Genomic DNA, 20,134 nt, shown 5'->3' with positions numbered 1-20,134 from the left:
ACCTAACCATAAACACCCATGCCTTTCTTAAAATCAATACACAGAAGTATATATTTTTAAACCTGCATATTTAGCAAAAGGAAATCTAGGTTAGCAGGCAATATTAGCCAGGTGAAATTGTGTCACTTTTCTTACATTCATTGCACGCAGAGTCAGGGTATATGCAACAGTTTGGGCAGCCTGGCTCATTGTGAACTAATTTGCCAGAATTTTACGTAATTATTATATAACATTGAAGGTTGTGCAGTGTAACAATAATATTTAGACTTAGGGATGCCACCCGTTAGATAAAATACAGAACGGTTCCGTATTTCACTGAAATAATAAACGTTTTGTTTTCGAAATGATAGTTTCCAGATTCGACCATATTAAATGACCAACGGCTCGTATTTCTAATTGTTATGTTATAATTAAGTCTATGATTTGGGACGGAAGCTATACTGTTACACTGGCAATACTATAGTGCCTATAAGAACATCCAATAGTCAAAGGTATATGAAATACAAATGGTAGAGAGAGAAATAGTCCTATAAATACTGTATTAACTACATCCTAAAACCTCTTACCTTGGAATATTGAAGTCTCATGTTAAAAGGAACCCCCAACTTTCATATGTTCTCATGTTCTGAGCAAGGAACTCAAACGTTAGCTTTTTTACATGGCACATATTGCACTTTTACTTTCTTCTCCAACACTTTGTTTTTGCATTATTTAAACCAAATTGAACATGTTTCATTATTTATTTGAGGCTAAATGGATTTTTATTGATGTATTATATTAAGTTAAAATAAGTGTTCATTCAGTATTGTTGTAATTGTCATTATTACAGATAAATAAATAAAATAAAAACCAGCCGATTAATCGGTATCGGCGTTGAAAAATCATAATCGGTCGACCTCTAGTCCTAACCGACTTGCCAAAACTATAGTTTGTTAACAAACTAGTGGTGGAGTGGTTGAAAAACAAGTTTTAATGACTCCAACCTAAGTGTATGTAAACTTCCAACGTCAACTGTAAAAGTATGCAACACTTTCATAACTCCAGTTATGAATAGCTTCTGTTGCACATGTGATATAGGCAACACAAAGTTATCGCTTGTATAGATGAGTAACAGGAACACTGCAAAGACGTGGGATATATAGAGTAAGCTTAGACAAACACAGAAGTAGAATACAAGCTTGGCTTACCGTGATGGGGCTGTGGACTGCAGCTACCATAATGCCAATGGTGGGATGTGGGGAGAGCAGGGCTGGGCTTCTACCGGTAATGGAGCCGACCCCAGGTGTATCCCCGTCAGCCCGCCTAGACTGAGCCTCTCCGGGGAGGGGGGAGTGCAGCATCTGCTCCTGCTGCTTCTTCTGGATCTTCCGCTGGAGCTGCTGCTTGGCATCGATGGAGGGAGAGGGCAGGGTCTTCACTTGGGACTGGAAGGAGTGGGCTTCAGCTGTGGGTGCAAATGCTGAGGATGACAGTGGCGTTTTAACTCCTAAAGGGAGGAGACAGAGGAAGACAGAAACAGGTTAACACATATTTTGAGTTAACAAATTGTTATGGTCCTCCTAGACAGAGCAGATTCTATTTTGAAGAAAGCATAACTATCCCACTGGGCACAAACTGGTTGAATCAATGATGCTTCCACATCATTTCAATGAAATGTCGTTGAACCAATGTGGAATAGACGTTGAATTGACATCTGTACCTAATGGGATGGCTTTTAGGGACTGACAGGAGGTGGTATGTAAATGCACTATAGCAGGTCAATGAGAAAAATCTGCCACTAGATGGAAACATTTCACTGTTCACCATACATGAGGCAGTGAAAGGACAAGTGAAGTTTGACTATCAAAACATACAGTGCACACTGACAGTATTCAGAGCCGTTAACTTTTCACATATTTTGTTACTTTACAGCCTTTTTCTAAAATGGCAAAGCAAAAACAGGTTTATATACATTTTTGGAAATGTATTAAAAATAAAAAACAGAAATACCTTATTTACATAAGTATTTAGCATTGAGGCAACAATGAACGAAGCAAAGTACAGAGATCCTTGATGAAAACCTGCTCTAGAGCGCTCAGGACCTCAGACTGGGCCGAAGGTTCACCTTTCAACAGTACAACGACCCTAAGCACACAGCCAAGACAACGCAGGAGTGGCTTTGGGACAAGTCTCAGAAGGTCCTTGTGTGGCCCAGCCAGAGCACGGACTTGAACCCGATCAAACATCTTTGGAGACCTGAAAATAGCATTGCAGCGAAACTCCCCATTCAACCTGACAGAGCTTGAGAGGATCTGCAGAGAAGAATGGGATAAACTCCCTAAATAAAGGTGTGGCAAGCTTGTAGCGTCATATCCAAGAAGACTCAAGGCTGTGATTGCTGCCAAAATGTGATTCAACAAAGTACTAAGTAAAGGGTTTGAATACTTATGTAATCCGTTTTATTTATTTTTTTAATACATTTGCAAAAAAGCCTTAAAAACCTGTTTTTGCTTTGTAATTTTAAAATTAGGCTGTGACGTAACAAAATGTGGAAAAATTCAAGGGTCTGAATACTTTTTGGATGCACTGTATTGTCACCTGTTGGTGTACCAGTCATGACAGTGAGGGCTGCCACAGATTTGGTGCCGATGTAGTGGCTGTTGAGGAGGAAGCGAGCCAGGTCCTCCACAGCATCAAACTGGCGGCTCAGCACCTTCTGGGCCCACTCACACACCAGGCCACAGGCCGCAGAGCGCACCTCCTCCTCCGCACTGCACAGCTGACCTGAGGCATCCAGCACCTCACACTGAAGCATAACATAGGCACATGTACAGATGTTAGGAATTATAGTCGTACATATCCCTGTATTACTTTTAGTTCAATATGAAGCCTCAAAACGTAGTCCTTTTCTTAACACATTCAATTAATGAAAGTTATGTTATGGTTGGACTACAGTTAGGCAAACATTTCTTACTTATTTTCTTGAAAATCTATTTAAATAAGGTAAAGACCTTGAGAGAGGAAGGCAGACAGACAACTTACCCCGTCTCCTGTTTTATGTAACTCCAGGTTGGGTAAAGATGGCATGTGGACAAAGGCTTTCTTCCTCAGTCCACTATAGCAGTATGTGAGCAGGGGTTAAGGTTCAAAAAACACTAAACGGTCAAATATTTAAGAGTTAATTTATGGAGGTGCTAAAATGTGTTGGTTGTTTGTCTGTAAAGAGCCGGGCATTAATGCTTCAGGGACCATTCTAGCCATAAGAGACTGGGATTGCCCCACAGGATAGGGTAAGAAAAGTGACTCAGGGCAGAAGGTCAGTTGTCACTCACAGACAGATCTGAGGAAGAGCCTTCTCATCCGAAGCTGAGACGGCTATTATTATTTTTTTCCCACCTTTATTTAAGCAGGTAGGCCCAGTTAAGAAAAAGTTCTCATTTACAACTGCGACCTATCTCCAAGTCAGCATCAGTCACTAGTCACTCCACTACTAATCCCTCAGCCCCTCAGGCCTCTCACACTCCCACTGAACCTTCTCTTCCCCCTACAACCTTTGGAGATGTGACCAACTCCACTGCCAAAATAAGGCGCTGTAGATTTGTGGTGAGAGCTAGACTTTTAACAGATGCTGGAGTGTGAGAGTGTGACAGCAGGTGCTCCCTGCTGAACACTTCCATACACTTAGGAGGTGTCCCACACAACCAGGCAAAGAGCTACTCAGAGGTATAGCATAGTTATGAATGACTCACTTTCTCTCACACAAAATAAATGATAAAATACAGACAAATAGGTCCAAGAGTGATCTTGAATTAACTTGTACCTTTGTAGAGTGTGTATTAACTTTGGTAACAGAAAATAGTTCATTTAAAAAGGGAGATATAGATTACTAAGCAAGCCACAGCTCAAGATGTTCTGATTTGGTCTGATTTGACTTGGGCGCTCATATTGAGTTTCATTTGCTATTGCAACCGTCATATAATAACAAGGTCTATTTCAGAAAGGCTCAGCATTGAAAATAAAAATTGCATTCATACGCAAGTATTTTATGCTATTCTTTTTTTGAACTCGACCTCAACAAACTAAGAACGAAGTCACTTGTCACTTTACTAATTTAACGGACGCTAATCTCATTGGAGACTGTAGCTTTGCCAAGTCTAGAGTCGTGATCTCATGGAAAAGACATTGAAAAGACATTTCACAAATTGTTTCCTGAAGGTCAAGAACACAGTGATTCCCCTAAGTGTCTCTGTCCTACTATACTACTCTCCAGGCAGAGGCCGCTTTATTTGATTTAATTTCAGTTCTATATTTAGAGGCTCCATGAACTGAGACAACAGATGTTCTGCGACCAGAGTCCAGAGAGGCCAGATTGTTCGCTACAAACCATTCCAGTGAAGGATATTTTGATTTGCCTCTCATGCCAAGTCGACGTGCCTTCATGTTTGGAAATACATTTTTCATGATCTTTCCAAAGTCCGCCGCACTCAGCGGGTGGTAGCAGAGATTGTCACAATAGCTCCTGAAACAAACAAACAAGAGGCAGACAGACACAGACAGTAAACATTAGTTGGACAGGGGAAGTAAAGTTCAGATAAACAAGGTATTGGAAATCTCAGTAAAACCAAATAAACTATGTTAAATATCAAATAAAAGACAGTCACATCAAAACAGTGACATCTGGGTGAAGACGTTCCCGTAGAAATCTGAAACATTATTAGTACTTTAATTTGCAATGAATGAGGACGTCAAACTGCCTGTTACGTAACAGTCACATAGCATTTCAGGCTTTCCGTTCTAGTGTTACCAACACATGGTGCACATCTTTTCCCATGCTTTCTGCATCTATTTATATTGGTGCTTTGGCTGGCAGTATGTAGATCCTTCATAGCTGGCAGTGTATATTAAAGGCTTATTTATTTAGTAACAGCCAAATGCCAAATGTTATGTACTTTCATAACATGTATCTCATGTCATAAAATAAAATGGCCATACAAATGTGTACCTTGTTCTTGTGAAACCTCTTAGAAGTCAAGTACTGGAAATCAAATTCAAAAGTAAATCCATCCATTTACACCTGGTATGGAATTTAACCTATCAGGTATCCCAAATTCCCTAAAATACCTGTACACAGTGCTATCAATATGTTTCTAAATTGGTCCGGTGTCCTTTCCAGAACATCAAAACAGGGTGACAGTTTTTTATTTGTATTTAACAGTGCTATTGCTTTGAAAATGACCCGAGCTGGGCAAAGCCCCATTGGCTTCACACTTCCCTATGTCCCCTTTCTCACTGTCAGATACCCACTTGTACTCATCATAGACCTCCTGTTTGGGCAGAGAGGTTTCTGGGTGTTCCTCTAGGTGACTGCGAATCCAGTTGAACGCGTGCATCTGTTGAGTGCGGCTTGATGACATGGAGCTCTGATCACTGCTAGGGAAAGCAGGAGAAAATAGGTTATTTACAATACAATCACAAAAAAAACATTTACAGTCGGATCTACCTTTCCCGCCCCATTTTTCAAACGCAACCAACACACATCACCCCCATGTCTCTGTGTTGTAAGTGAGAGAGGTTTATGTACCATGATAGTTCTCCAGGACTGGCAGACCCTCTCTCAGTCCTGATGGGCATCGTGTGGAGTGTTGGGGAGTTGAGGTGTTGAGGTTATGAGGATTAGATGTGGAGAACAAGTAGGAATTGATCATTGCTTTTCAATCAAGGTATGATATTGACAACATCAATGAGCAGTGTGTGTTTGTCACCTGATGCTAAACTAACTTCAAGCCACTGCCCCTGGACACTTCTGTAGATGAGAGGATTGGATAAGTTCAAACAATGTGGGGAAATTCCTCTTAGCCTATCAGAAGTAAAGCTATTACAGTATTCCTTAGGCCTAATACATATCCAATCGTCTCAGATCTGCACACATTCCTAGGGAGTAGGGGCTTGGGTCATTTGGAATTAAGCGTGTGTATGTGTGCGTGTGTGTGTTACAGATCAAATATACATTAGAGAGAATTTAGCAAAAAGGTCAAACATGAAGGGTTGAGGAAAGATATTAATAAGTTATTAAGTAAGGACTTTCAATCAGAACACACACACAGGTGATAGTCATATGTGGGAAATCATTATCAAATCAACTAACGCAACAATAAAAAACAAAAGCACCAAAGCTTATTTGCTATTGAAGAGAGAATGTTTGAACACACACACCCCCCTAACTGGTAGTCCAATATCAAATCAAGCAACGCAATTATTTATTTTTTCATTTTTTTTAAACAGCCAAAGCCTATTTGCTCTCTAAGGGAGAGAGTATGGCATAATGAGCAGAGTTTGACTTAACCACAGTCCAAGCTAATGTTGACAACCATTGTAGCATGTGGGGATAGGGTAGGGTGCAGAACATCTATATTATGCTACTAGGCTAATGGATAATGGGGTAGATGAACAACAGGCTAAGTCATGTGCAAATGGTGTGGAACTGCATCTAGACATGACACAAAACAATGTTCAATCAAATGACAGAATGATCAATTACCTTTTTTCACTGTTGCTGGGACCAGAAGGCAACTTAAGGTAGAGGTAGAGTTTCTCGATGTCTGTAAACGTCTCCACATCTTGCTGTAAAAGCGGAGCACAGGGAAGAAGAGGGATTAAATAACAATCAGTAGGGATGCACGATATAAAATCGGTGAACATATTGGAATCGGCCGACAATATCTAAAAATGCCAACATCGGTATCGGCCAGATGTCTAGTTTAAAGCCGATGTTAAAAAACGATGTCAAAGCTACCGTGCATACCTATATAATGTAGGTACATGACGTAATGACGCTCCACGTTAAATTTGGCACTACACGTGCCACACAGCATTCCTAACCTAGCCCACAATGTCTGCTGTGTGGTTCGAGCAGTCAACAAGTCAAGCAAAAAAAAATCTGCGAGACAAAGGCAAAACCCATTAAAGCCCAGATAATGGAAATTGTCCTTGACAATCAACCATTCTCTGTCATGGGTGATGTTGGCTTTTGCCAACTGGTCGAGCACCGGTACACTACCAAGTGCGCTATTTTTCAGATGTTGCACTACAAGCCAGTTAAGAACAAATTATTATTTACAATGACGGCCCGGACGACGCTGGGCCAATTGTGCATAGACAGGTTGCCTTCCACTCCAGCTTGAAGAGCATGAATAATACAGAAACGTTTCCTGTTTAAATGATCCATTCTTAGTCTATTCTCCACTGAGTGAAGTCTGGTGCTCTCATTTGTTCTGCTGTAGTAACACAGTGTTTAGTTGTACTATGTAGGACTTGAGGCACCATCAGCGTAACATTTTTAATTCAAAAGTTATGAAATCTACGACAAAGACTATTCAGTTCCAGTGAAACCTAAAACAACCATTTCAAACAATCCCCTTTAGTTTGGTTGGACTAGTTTGAACACTATCCGCACCTGGGAACGCATAGAACACCACATTTTTTTGTCCAAGAAACACATTTTGTGCATGGGCACGTATTTGTTTTAGGAGTTTTAGTTCATTTGACAATGTGAAACAAACCCCCCCCAAAAAATACATTGTAACAAATAATCAAACTGATTCTAATTACTGCTCAAAATGTGTAAAAACACCCTAAAAGACAACAGTGTTCAGGAACAAACACCACCCCCCCCCCCGGGAAAACAAAAACATGGATGATCCTGCAAATGAGATTAGGGATGTAAAGGAGAGATTAAAACATCCGGGAAGAGAAGGGGTGGAAGTTGCGGCAGAGAGAACCACTGATCTTGTTGAGGTCTCGTTCAGAAGGATCCTGGATGCATCCTGATAAACAGTGCTCGAGCTAAGATCAATGTGGACGAGTGTCAGGATAAACAAAATTACAAAAAAACATTCAACCTCTTGGATTCTGAAAGTTTCTAAAAACGTGTGTGTGCAACAAATACCACAGGGTGTTAGAGATCAACACAGGGGGTCCTCATCCCTGCCACAATGACAAAAGCCATGAGGAAATCTCTTAATGAGATCAAACAAATGTTTCCATCGAGGGGAGAGGGTTAGTGTGTGTGTGTGTGTGTGTGTGTGTGTGTGTGTGTATATTGAGAGCTCCTAAGGATTTTTTCACACTTGGTCCCTTTTAGAGACAACAGAAAAAATTCTGTGCAGTTCACTTAAAAATGTTGGTGCAGTGTGAACACTTCAAAGGAACTCAGGCCCCTCAAAGGAGTCCCTGAAGCGACCGGAGACCATCTCGAAAGGTGGTCTGAGTTCGGTTCTCTAGAAATCCGACAGTCCGGTTCCATTTTTTAGGGCAATGCCAACACCAAAATTCCCACACCACACACTAGACTACTGCAACCCTGTTTCCCCTGCCATAAACCCTTACATTAGCGCCACAAAAGAGAAGAGATGTGCAGGTTCGCAGAAAAAAACGTGTTGTTTTTGGATATTGGATACCGTTTTGGGATATTGATTTTAGCCCTTGTCAAGGATGCACAGAAATACCTAAATCTGTGTGGAGTTATGTTCAGATGATTTGTTTGAAATGTGATCTATGAGCTAAGAGATTGTGGGGCTTGAAGTGTGAGAAGACAACATATGACATATGATATCTGTTATTTTAAAGAGGACTATGTGGGAAAACCCCCTATCAGAAGACCTTGAAGGAACATGAGGATAAATATGAGGTGATGGATCCCTGCAATATCCAGAGGGGGTTGTTGATGCTAACTTTAAAACACTGATACCTGCTAACCTAACAAACAGACAGTCTTTGGGGGTGGAACAAAATGCATTTTAAAGTTCATTACTTTCTATTTCTTTTTAGACAGTTATTTGCGGTTAGTCAAATAACGCTGGAGGCAGACTTTTCCATGTGAATGCAGATGATTAGGGTGTCACACAGACAGAGAGATGCCTTAGGGCTGTAGCCCAGCTACCCAAGTCTATGACATGTTTTACAAAACATCAACAAACATTAACTGGGATGATGGTTTACGTATTAGGAAGCAATTTCACTGAGAGACTTTGGAAGGCATGCCAAAAATGTTGGGGTGGGGCACGTGCAGCACTGGTTCTCACAGATGTCGTGACAGAGGGGCTTTGGGGCTGTATTACTCCATGATCTGATCTCCACTGCTCAGTGACCACCTCCACTCCCCGCCTGGGCAGAGCACTAACAGAAATACAACTACTGCAACAGCAAGTGGCCACATATGCCACAGATAAGTACAACTTACAACAGTAAACAAACAAGCAAGCACTGGATCACTCTTGCACTCTTATTCACTGTCGGTTTCTCGCTTTAACCTCCCTCTCAATCACACATAGACACAAGCTTTGAAACGTGCTGGCACACACACACACAGTTAAATCCCAGTGGATTGATGGGGAATTGAAAAATTGTATGGTTGAGAGGGAGGAGGCAAAAGGTATGGCACATAAGTCTGGCTGCACAACCGATTGGCAAACGTATTGCAAATTGAGATATGTGACTAAACTGAATAAAAAGAAGAAACTACACCATGAAACAAAGATAAATGACAAAGAACAATAGTAAAAAGCTTTGGATCCATAATAAATAAACATTGCTAAGCTCAGCTGTGAAACACATTGGCTAATAGACAGACGCGAAAAATAAACAAAGCACAATCTCTCTCTCACCCTCTCTCTACCCCAGTACTACAATGGATGGTGGGTGCCAGTTGAACCCAACCCAGTTCAGTGTTTGGAGAATGGCTGGGCCGAGAGCTACAAACAGAAACAGCCCTCTCCAACACGCTGTTTCAAAGGGAATAGGCAAGATGATAGGGTGGGGCAGGGGTGATTTAAATTCTGCTGGAGTAGAAGGCGGCAGACGAGAGACTTTGGCTCCAGGCACAACTCTCCAACACGGAGCGCGAGGGCCCTGCAGGGGGAGGAGCAGGCTCCCACATCACGTTCTCGCTTCTTGATGAGCTCAAGGGGCCATGGTGCCTCTGTCTACTACACAATATTTACTGTTTTAAAACAGTAACCAACATTGTTTTTTCTAGCACCTAATTGTTATCTTTTTTACTAAAACTATTTAGAGGCAAACACTTAAATGAATGTTTATTTAATATGAAGCTGTGAGTGCAATGCACTATTTCAATACCGATTGATGGACCACGACAACAACATCTAAAAGCAGAAGGGATACAGACAGTCCCATGGCATTTCAATGACCCAACCAACCCCCCATAGAGGAAGTCATCGGAGGTAGCAATAATCCGAGGAATACCTAATCCGGGGGCTAGCAGAGCGGAGCGGGCAGTTAAGCTCTCGTAAACAAGCTTTTGTTTAAATGGTGTCTCCTATAGGACACCAACGCTAGGGAACATCAGACCACCAGACCAGTGCTTTACATTGTGGTGCAGACTGCAGTGGACAGCCAAAACTGCCCAAATGTCCAGAGCAGCATCTCTGACACCAACATTATGGAAAAGAGTTAAACACTCAACACATGACCATAAAGAGAAGCTCTGGGTGCCATAGCAGGTAGGGGACAAACATTCAAACACAGAGATGCTGACAAGTGTGTCTTAACGGCACGAGTGCACAGAGCCAGACAGCCATAGTCGGGTCTGGGGGGGGGGGGGGGGGGGGGGGTTTGTGCGCAGCGCCAGCAGGCTGAGATAAACTGAAATCCCCTGTCGTTAACCCTTTCCCCTGGACTGGCCTCTGCTAGCGGTGTGGTCAGCAGCCCCCGTCAAACATAGCCACAGCATACACACACTGCGTACGTACACCCCCCCCCCCCCTCGTTCAATTGGTTTCTAAGAATAGAAGTATTCGCCCCTCTGTCTTCTCTATTCACTTCTTTGTTGCTAGGGGAACGGGAGCTCACCAATGGCTAAAGTTATCAGCCACTGAGCAGAGTTAGCAATTGGGGGGTAAATACATACATACAGACGTTGTGGAGCCAACTGGACTCTCCTTTTTAGAAGGAGAGTCATGGAGTGGAAGGGAATAGACAGCTACGTTACACACCCTCTGTCAGACAAAGGTGCCATGACTACTATTGGTCCTTCACTGGCGGAGCAAAGGACATCACACCCTGCTGCTGCCAGACAAGCCCCACTACTTTTTTTTCTTTTTTTTTAACCTTTATTTTACTAGGCAAGTCAGTTAAGAACAAATTCTTATTTTCAATGACGGCCTAGGAACAGTGGGTTAACTGCCTGTTCAGGGGCAGAACGACAGATTTTGTACCTTGTCAGCTCAGGGATTTGAACTTGCAACCTTTCGGTTACTAGACAATGCTCTAACCACTAGGCTACCCTGTCGCCCCTGTACTTCACACAGCACACTTCCAAAGTGGAAGGACAAGTCCATGTTTTTCAAATACTCTACAAACCATAGACTACAATCAAAGTCCAATACAAATTCTCAACTATATTTATACGGACAGGGTTGGGGAGTCACGGATTACAAAAAAAACAGTAACTGTAATCCGTTACCAGCAAAAAATATTGTAATCAGATTAGACACTTTTGAAAAACTAGATGATTACTTTTAAATTCAGAAAGAACATTTGTGGGAAAAACTTGAGACCTGTTTTCTATATGACATTCAAATCAGCATTGACAAAAGGTTCAAGTTGAAGTTCGTTCCACCTGAGCGAGTCGGACTACAAGCCAGAGACCACTATGATGACACACCAAGCGTGTTTGATGAATCGCGGGAAAAGAGCAGGAATGGGCGTTTGTTGGCTACAGTCCAAGCTGTCTTCCGATGATGTGACTGCTGTCGGCATCCAAAGATTATCCAACTTGAATAAACACTTGGAGGTAAGGATGACAGCAGTGGTGTAGTCTACGGCCATCACTTATTATTGATATCTACATAACACATTGATGTGAATCACACTGCAGCTCTCTTATTTAGCTATTTGTGCCTTATGGATTGTGGTTGTTGTGGATGGCTGTTCAAATCTAAATGTATATTTGAACCCAATAATGGTTGAATTCAAGAAGTTTAAGCTGCCTATCAATCATTGTTTTTTGAAACCAGTGGACAGAGTGAAAAATGCACTCTTGCAACAGCTACACAGTGTGGATGCAAGCCTACGGAATACAAGTGGGTCTTTTTTTTTCTTCAGTAGTGCTCAAAGCATGCCATTCCATGACGCAGCATTTATTTTTCAACTAGAATCAATGAGCCCAATCAGTCCTCCATGACGACAAAATCATAAACAACAGAGTAGAGCTGGCTAATAAGTCCTTAGTTTTGGGGTGATGCTCAGGTAAAACAATTTGGCTAATCTATACTTCCAAGTCCTATTCTTGAAGATCAAGGGGTATAACATTTACTGGATTGACTGGAATTCTGACTTTGGTTTTTAATGTAAAGATATAATTTAATCGTATTATTATATGTAGTAGAAAGCGATGGGTTAGAAGAAGCCTACATAACCAACCCATAAAGTAAAATTTAACATCCATATATGGCCACCTATGTAAACTTTAAGATTGATTTATCCTGCAATAGATGTCCTTCACAGGGGCAAGGGTCCACACTTGGATGACAATCCTAAATGAGTCAGTGTCAGCAGACAGTCTACACTCCCCTGCACCTTCACACGGCCAAGGTTAAATACCCATCCACCACCATCCGTAATCATATATCAGTCCCCTCGGTACCAACAACATCAACAGAACAATTATAGCCTGGTTGTATTCTCACGCCAACAACAACACTATAGCTTTTTGTTGGATGAAAGACAAGTTCATAAATGGCAGTTACACAACTAGCTATGCTATGTGTCGGCAAAACTGAGCTATGGCGTCAACCCTACAACTTTATTACCGAGCCTGATACCATCTAGGAGAACGAGCTAGACGTGAGAGGAACCAGATTGGTTGTGTTGAGGCTCAGAGAAACTGAAAGCTATTAGAGGAAACGATAACACACAGGGAGATAAAATGGTAATTAACAGGTTAAGCCTCTGGTTACATTGGCCTGATACTGTACATTATCTATTTTGTATTCTCTAAGAACCACTAACCTCTCGGAGTCTTCCAACTAAAACCAAAGCTCTACAGCGAATTCATATTCACACAAAGGGCAACTATAACTGAGGACATCTGAACAGAACCAGTTTGATATGAGGCCAGACACCAGAAAGAGATGCATCATGCAGACCCTGATGGTGGAAGCCTAGTAATAGTACTAAGACATTACTAGTGGAGCGTGGGCTGGGCATTAGTGATTCAACACACACAGAGATGGGTTACTCCTTAGAAAGACTAAAAACAGCCACCTCTCCACAGATATCACTCTCACATCTCCATAAGACACAGTCTGAGGCAGGAAACAACCACAGTGTATCAACACAAGTTTCATTATTGATGTGTGTTCTACTTATCACCACCACTGACACATTCAAAGTCTGTAAATGAAAACAGAGGGAGAGAGAGAGCAGTTCATATTAGACACTAGTGCTTTCCCATGTCCTCTAGAAATCCTTAAGAGGCAAAGAAAACAAAATCTGTCGGAATTGAAAAACACAAGACCCTTGTGGAATACAACTGAAGGCATTAACCTTTAATGAGCGCAGCTGATGCAAGGTATTGTTTGAGATTGCAACATTTAGCACCGTAAAGCTGACTGGAGCACGGGAGCTGACTGGAGCACGGGAGCTCACTGGAGCACGGGAGCTGACTGGAGCACGGGGGCTGACTGGAGCTGACTGGAGCACGGGAGCTGACTGGAGCACGGGGGCTCATGCGTGTTTTGCTAACTCTGGCACCTGCCACGAACATGGAGATGTGTGTGAAACTTTAGGACTCCAGGGATTCTGGATTCGGCACTTAACAGTACACGAGACAGGACTGTAACCACTGGGATTGGGGTCCCCTTTCACTGAGGAGGAGGAGAGGCAAGGCAGGTCAAGGAAAACAAACAACCGTTGACCTCCTTATATGTGTAGCCTGAGTGCAAAACGCAGGTTACTATGTTGCAGTGGTGGTGGGTGATTTGATTGCTTTGACAGGTCTAGCCGTCTATCCTCAACATACCTCTTGGTAAGATACACCTCTGACAAGCTGAAGCCCAGCCTGCAGTATTCAGTAAACACAGCAGCTTTCCCAGAGTAACTAGAGTTTAGCCTTGACCTCTGCTCATTCTCCTGCCTCACCTGGTGGCAATGCACTGGATCTTACCTCAGTGTTGAATAGCACCCATCTCTATTGACAGGCAAAATATTTCTATACTTGCTCAATTACAGTACATAGAGCCAAATCCTCACATGAACACACATAAACATCTTGAACTTTCAGGTAAGCCATGTGCTGCAGAGGAGTTATGTTCAAGTATGTCAAGTTGGGCTTTAGATGATAATGTATGTTCAATCACACCGTGGTTGACTGAATTTCAGTTGAAGGCCAGAACCTATGAGAGAAAAAAAACACAAAGGGCTAAAAAGATGAGGTGATGACAAAGGGACATGACCACTGTTTTGGTTACAACACCAAGCACAGAGGTAAATCGTTTCATCCCATCTTCTGGAGACCATTACGAGCCAAATACGGTGTAGTATAACTATAGGACTCATGAAGTAAGATTAAATGGGTTAGTGGAGTTTCAGTGAGATCATTCAACAGGACTGAGCAGTATTTTATGGTCAGCAATGGCTGTTTCATAACAGGGCTACTTTCAGCTCTGACATCAAGTGTGGTATAAATAAGTCAAACATAGGACCACCTGTTAAAATACTACAGACAGTAGATGGCAATGCTGCTTCTCTTCATCCTCTAACAGTCTCACGACACTGGCGAAGAGGTGAGATAAGCACAGAGATTACATTTCAGAAACCTAAAATTTACCTTACTCAAGTCAAAAACCCACCTTAAACATTGGGGGGAAAGTGTAATAATTGTGAACAGCGCATACATTGTGGTTAAAGGCTTTATGACAAGAAAAACTCACCAAAATATTGTCCACCTTTGACTGTACAGATTTACTGAAAAAAAAGAGAAACAAGACAAATTAGTATGACGCAAGTGTAACGTGAGCACCATGCATACACCGGATGTATTAATAAATCATTGTAACGTAAGCCATGAGACAACCCTCTCACCAGCTTCTCCCTGGTCGTAACAAATATATCCTAGGAACACGTTGTCATATGTAAAAATGGATACAGACACTACATAAATGTCCTATAGTACTCAATGCCTATTTATAACACCTCCCTCAGAAAGTCATTGAGGGGACTTCAATCCAGTACAAACCGGTATCTAGGCCTAATCCATATAAAAAGTACTGTAAAATCTGACTTGACCTCAAGGCAATATACTGCTAGAACTACAGAAAGGAAAGTCAACCTATCACTAAATTATCCCACAGCATATTAGTCAAAGGGCCTATAAGAGACAGACAAGCTCTCTCAGACAAACAGTTAAAACCAAATAGAGAAAACGGACTCACTGACTGTTGGTTACAATCGTTCAGACAACCTGCTACAGTTCCTCACAGTGAAGTGAGCGAAGAGGCTGCTACATGCTTTTACAGTCAGAGATTCTCGTGGCCCCTTGCTGAGTCCGCCCACTCAAAAACAACACACATCTACTCCCATAGCCTGAATTGACCCAATTTCCTCTCCATCGCCTTCAGAAATGTCACGTGAGGCAAGGCCTAGACATTGGTGTGAACCACAACACAACTCAAAAGGTTAATTGAGAGATGCAGAATTTAAAACACTTTCTCTCACTCAGTATGCGTGTGCCTACACATTCTGCAGCTCAAGAGGTGCGTGGTCCATGACACTTCAACTGAACCACATGGTAAATCCCTCTCTGTGTGGCTCAGCCCACATTCAAGTCAGTTTACCTGGATAACATAGTAGTAGGAGATGGTAACTTGGCTCTCATGCAATGGCCTCTCATACAACTAAGAATCAATGCATGAACTGGTCATAATGAGGCCGGTTGCTTCTATTTGATAATCTATTACAATGAAGGGGCAGAACCTAGGACTTACTTATTTGTTAAGTAAAAGTCAGGCAGACTGAGGGGCTGTTACTAGGTTACTCAGGGCAGATCAGAATCAGGAGACTGTTATTAGCGGTGACAGAGAAAGTAAAGCTTTAATGGACTGTTACTAGGTGAGGCCAGGATTTCTCAGAGTTGATAATAAGCAGGTCTGCCAGGTTCCTCTCATTAAGCTGTTTCTAGGTAAGGCCAGGCAGGTACCGAGAGAGCGCCTCGTTAAGTCATTGTTGCTGTGGGGAGCTGGGAGGGGATTGGGAAAGGGGAAGACAGGATTTAGATTCTCCCTGCCAGCTCCTTACTGCACATCACTCCAGTTTTAAAATGTTCTGCAGCAATTATGCCCCAGTTCTGGTCACACAGTGCCCCTGACTGAGCATGACCTAACAAGCTCTATCTAGAATTACTTAGTCTGGACTAGAACCTCACTTGGCAGGGTACAGAATAATGTTGATGACTGGTATTACAAAGTGGGTTTAGGGGTAAATCAACCTGCAGTATAAAAATGGCACCGATTCCTCTGACTTACATTTTTTTTTAAGTCAGAAAAATAACATTCCTGTGGATCAGAGTAGAGTGTGTTTGTATTCCTCTAGAAAAGCCATCCCTGTCCCTAAATTCTGAGTTTGGCGATTTTCATGTGAAACACGGACTCATTGCCATGCAATGTACCTACGTTGAGACTGTATGTACGTTGAGACTGAGGAAGTTTGGTTTCTAAACACATCCTGTTGAACCCTGGGCTGGCAGTAGAGGAGTTCAGCTCTGAGGGATGAATCCCCTCACATTGCCTGTTGGTCTCATTCATCTATATCCAAGGTGCACCAGGTCACTGAGGTAAACTTCAACATGTCTGATCTAATTCTTTTAGTTTATTTAGTGGCATGCACCAACCGCCACAGCTTGAGATTTACATGATTGATTGTATATATTTGCAGGATTTTGTCTGACAAAAACCTTTATGCACTAAGCAGCTAACTGCTGCATGTATTGAATTACTCTTAGTTACCCCATTCAGAAACCCTTGAATGATCATCAACTAATGTGCCTACATCTACCACACCAGATCTTATTTCAGCCTTTTAATAAATCATTCTGAAACATTGAGAGAGATAAGAATCAAGTCAAAACACAAATCAACATTAGAAAATGATAACAGGTAATATGACCTGACATGTTCAAATAATTCACATCTTTTGAAATAATAAACACTAAAATGTAACATTAATAGGGACTGTGTGTATTGTTTTTTCCTGAAAAGCACCCTGATTTCCAAAAGCAGCAGAGCAGACTCTCCCACCCCCCCAGCTGGCCCCTCCTGCACCCCCCCCCTATTGAACGTAAACAGTCAGAGCTGGCAGGAAGGGGCAGCCCTGGAGGCTCACTGTCTGCCACCCTCCCTCAATATGGCCGCTTCAGGGAGAAATTGGATTGCCTGACATTCACCTCTAAACCTCAGCAACTGCAGACAGTATAGCCTGACACTCGGGAAGGCTGGAGCACCAAAGCTGTGCTATTCTGAATTATCAATGTGGGGAGACCCTCCAACAGCGAGCCTCTCTGAACCTCTCTGATCTCATATTCTTCCGCTAGAGTAGTGATGGTGAATCTTTTAAACTGAAGCCTGACATACCATCAGAACAGCCACCAAATTGTGTGTGGAGCAGATACAGCCCACTACTACAACTGGGAGTTACAGTTGGCCTATAATCAGATCGAACACAAATTTCACAGAGGTTTAAAGACAGTAGGTCAACTGTTAAATAGAGCTACCACCAAAGACATGACATCCCTTCACTCCAGAGTCTCCCTACTGCTTTAACGAGGACTTCAGAAAACAATATTTTGTTACATTAACTTTAGCAATATTTAGGGCTGCCCCCATTTAGTCGACTGGTCGATTGTTTGGTCGATAGGCTGTTGGTCGACCAAGATTTCTTTAGTTGAGCAGTGACGAACACTAAAAACATGGTGTACACGACAACTGTTCGATTTGCGCGTGTCTGAGTGGACTGATCCATTGCGCTGGCCATAACAGTCCATCACTCTAAGACATGTGTTACTGAAATTGTATATGGTTAAGGACAGCGGTGCAACACTAATAAAAATATTATTTTATATCAAATGCGCTTTCTCCCATGTTTGATAGGGGTCGGTTTCCACGGTTCTGAAATATTAGTGCGCTGTTGAATTGGCACCTTTTCTTAGACCATTTTGCTATGTGCATAATAGCTAAATTAACCAGTATATTGGTGTTGAAAACAATGCGGCAGAGGCAGCAGTGGAGATAAGATATGAAAAAACAGCACTTACCTAATTGTCTAAAGAAAAGTGAGTAGAGAGCAAACCAACCTAATTAGGTCTATAATCAATAGCCTAACTGTTAAATGTGCCTGGCTTTATAAATCATCCATACAGTTGATGTCGGTAGTAAACATACGAGTTTTAATGACTCCAACCTAAATGTTTTTCAAACACTCAACACATATCTTGTTAACAAACTATAGTTTTGGCAAGCCGGTTAGGACATCTACTTCGTGCATGACACAAGTAATTTTTCCAACAATTGTTTACAGAAAGATTATTTCACTGTATCACAATTCCAGTGGGTCAGAAGTTTACATACACTAAGTTGACTGTGCCTTTATACAGCTTGGAAAATTCCAGAAAATGTCATTTACTTCTGATAGGCTAATTGACATCATTTGAGTCATTTGGAGGTGTACCTGTGGATGTATTTCAAGGCCTACCTTCAAACTCAGTGCCTCTTTGCTTGACATCATGGGAAAATCAAAAGAAATCAGCCAAGACCTCAGACAAAAAATTGTGGACCTCCACAAGTCTGGTTCATCCTTGGGAGCAATTTCCAACGCCTGAAGGTACCACGTTCATCTGTACAAACAATAGTAAGCAAGTATAAACACCATTAGACCACGCAGCCGTCATATCGCTCAGGAAGGAGATGCGTTCTGTCTCCTAGAGATGAACGTACTTTGGTGCGAAAAGTGAAAATCAATCCCAGAACAACAGCAAAGGACCCTGTGAAGATGCTGGAGGAAACAAGTACAAAAGTATCTAAATCGACAGTAAAATGAGTCCTATATCGACGTAACCTGAAAGCCCGCTCAGCAAGGAAGAAGCCACTGCTCCAAAACCGCCATAAAAAAGCCAGACTACAGTTTGCAACTACACATGTGGACAAAGATCGTACTTTTGGGAAAAATATCCTCTGGTTTGATGAAACAAAAATAGAACTGTTTGGCCATAATGACCTTCGTTATGTTTGGAGGAAAGAGGGGGAGTCTTGCAAGCCAAAGAACACCATCCCAACCGTGCAGCACGGGGGTGGCAGCATCATGTTCCCCAGGGTGCTTTGCTGCAGGAGGGACTGGTGCACTTCACAAAATAGATGGCATCATGAGGTAGGATAATTATGTAGATATTTTGAAGCAACATCTCAAGACATCAGGCAGGAAGTTAAAGCTTGGTCGCAAATGGGTCTTCCAAATGGACAATGACCCCAAGCATACTTCCAAAGTTGTGTCAAAATGGCTTAAGGACAACAAAGTCAAGCTATTGTAGTGGCCATCACAAAGCCCTGACCTCAATCCTATAGAAAATTTGTGGGCAGGACTGAAAAAGCGTGTTTGAGCAAGAAGGCTTACAAACCTGACTCAGATACACCAGCTCTGTCAGGAAGAATGGGCCAAAATTCACCCAATTTATTGTGGGCAGCTTGTGGAAGGCTACCCAAAATGTTTGACCCAAGTTAAACAATTTAAAGGCAATGCTACCAAATACTAATTGAGTGTATGTAAACTTCTGACCTACTGGGAATGCGATGAAAGAAATAAAAGCTTAAATAAAATCGCTACTATTTTTCTGACATTTCACATTCTTAAAATAAAGTCCTTTAAAGGGCAGATTGAACTAATGTATTGTAGCCTCATTTGACTGAATTTTAATCCGATGTACTGTATCTTACTCAGACAACCCACTCAGCTGGTTCACAAGGAAAAATTCACAAATTCAAATCTCACTCTTTCTCCTAAGATTTTGTATTTCTGGCCGAAAAGGAGACAAGAGTCATGAAAAAGAAAGCAGCTCTAGCTCTCGTCACGGTATCTCAATGCATTCCAATTGTCA

The 20,134-nt window shown here is 42.0% G+C and overlaps 1 protein-coding gene across 4 annotated transcripts in view; it reads right to left on the bottom strand.

The window, feature by feature from the left end:
- The window catches only part of LOC109895239 (DNA-binding protein RFX7), a 35,886-nt gene that overhangs the window by 9,641 nt on the left and 6,111 nt on the right, over positions 1–20,134 (bottom strand). The window contains exons 2-9 of one of the 4 annotated variants that reach the window (XM_031830958.1): positions 14,928–14,961; positions 6,518–6,600; positions 5,561–5,599; positions 5,284–5,409; positions 4,382–4,498; positions 3,022–3,106; positions 2,590–2,785; positions 1,188–1,486 (exon numbers count right to left, since the gene is read on the bottom strand). In XM_031830958.1, the coding sequence (XP_031686818.1) occupies positions 1,188–1,486; positions 2,590–2,785; positions 3,022–3,106; positions 4,382–4,498; positions 5,284–5,409; positions 5,561–5,599; positions 6,518–6,600; positions 14,928–14,961 (979 nt within the window). Of the gene's footprint in view, positions 1–1,187; positions 1,487–2,577; positions 2,786–3,021; positions 3,107–4,381; positions 4,499–5,283; positions 5,410–5,560; positions 5,600–6,517; positions 6,601–14,927; positions 14,962–20,134 lie in introns of all 4 variants that reach the window. The other 3 variants (XM_031830956.1, XM_031830957.1, XM_031830959.1) reach the window with 3 other exon arrangements.

The sequence above is a fragment of the Oncorhynchus kisutch genome, linkage group LG8, assembly GCF_002021735.2.
Source record: "Oncorhynchus kisutch isolate 150728-3 linkage group LG8, Okis_V2, whole genome shotgun sequence".
NCBI classification, from domain to species: domain Eukaryota; kingdom Metazoa; phylum Chordata; class Actinopteri; order Salmoniformes; family Salmonidae; genus Oncorhynchus; species Oncorhynchus kisutch.
The sequence above is the reverse complement of the archived record's forward strand: the minus strand, read 5'-3'. Positions and strand labels throughout refer to the sequence as shown.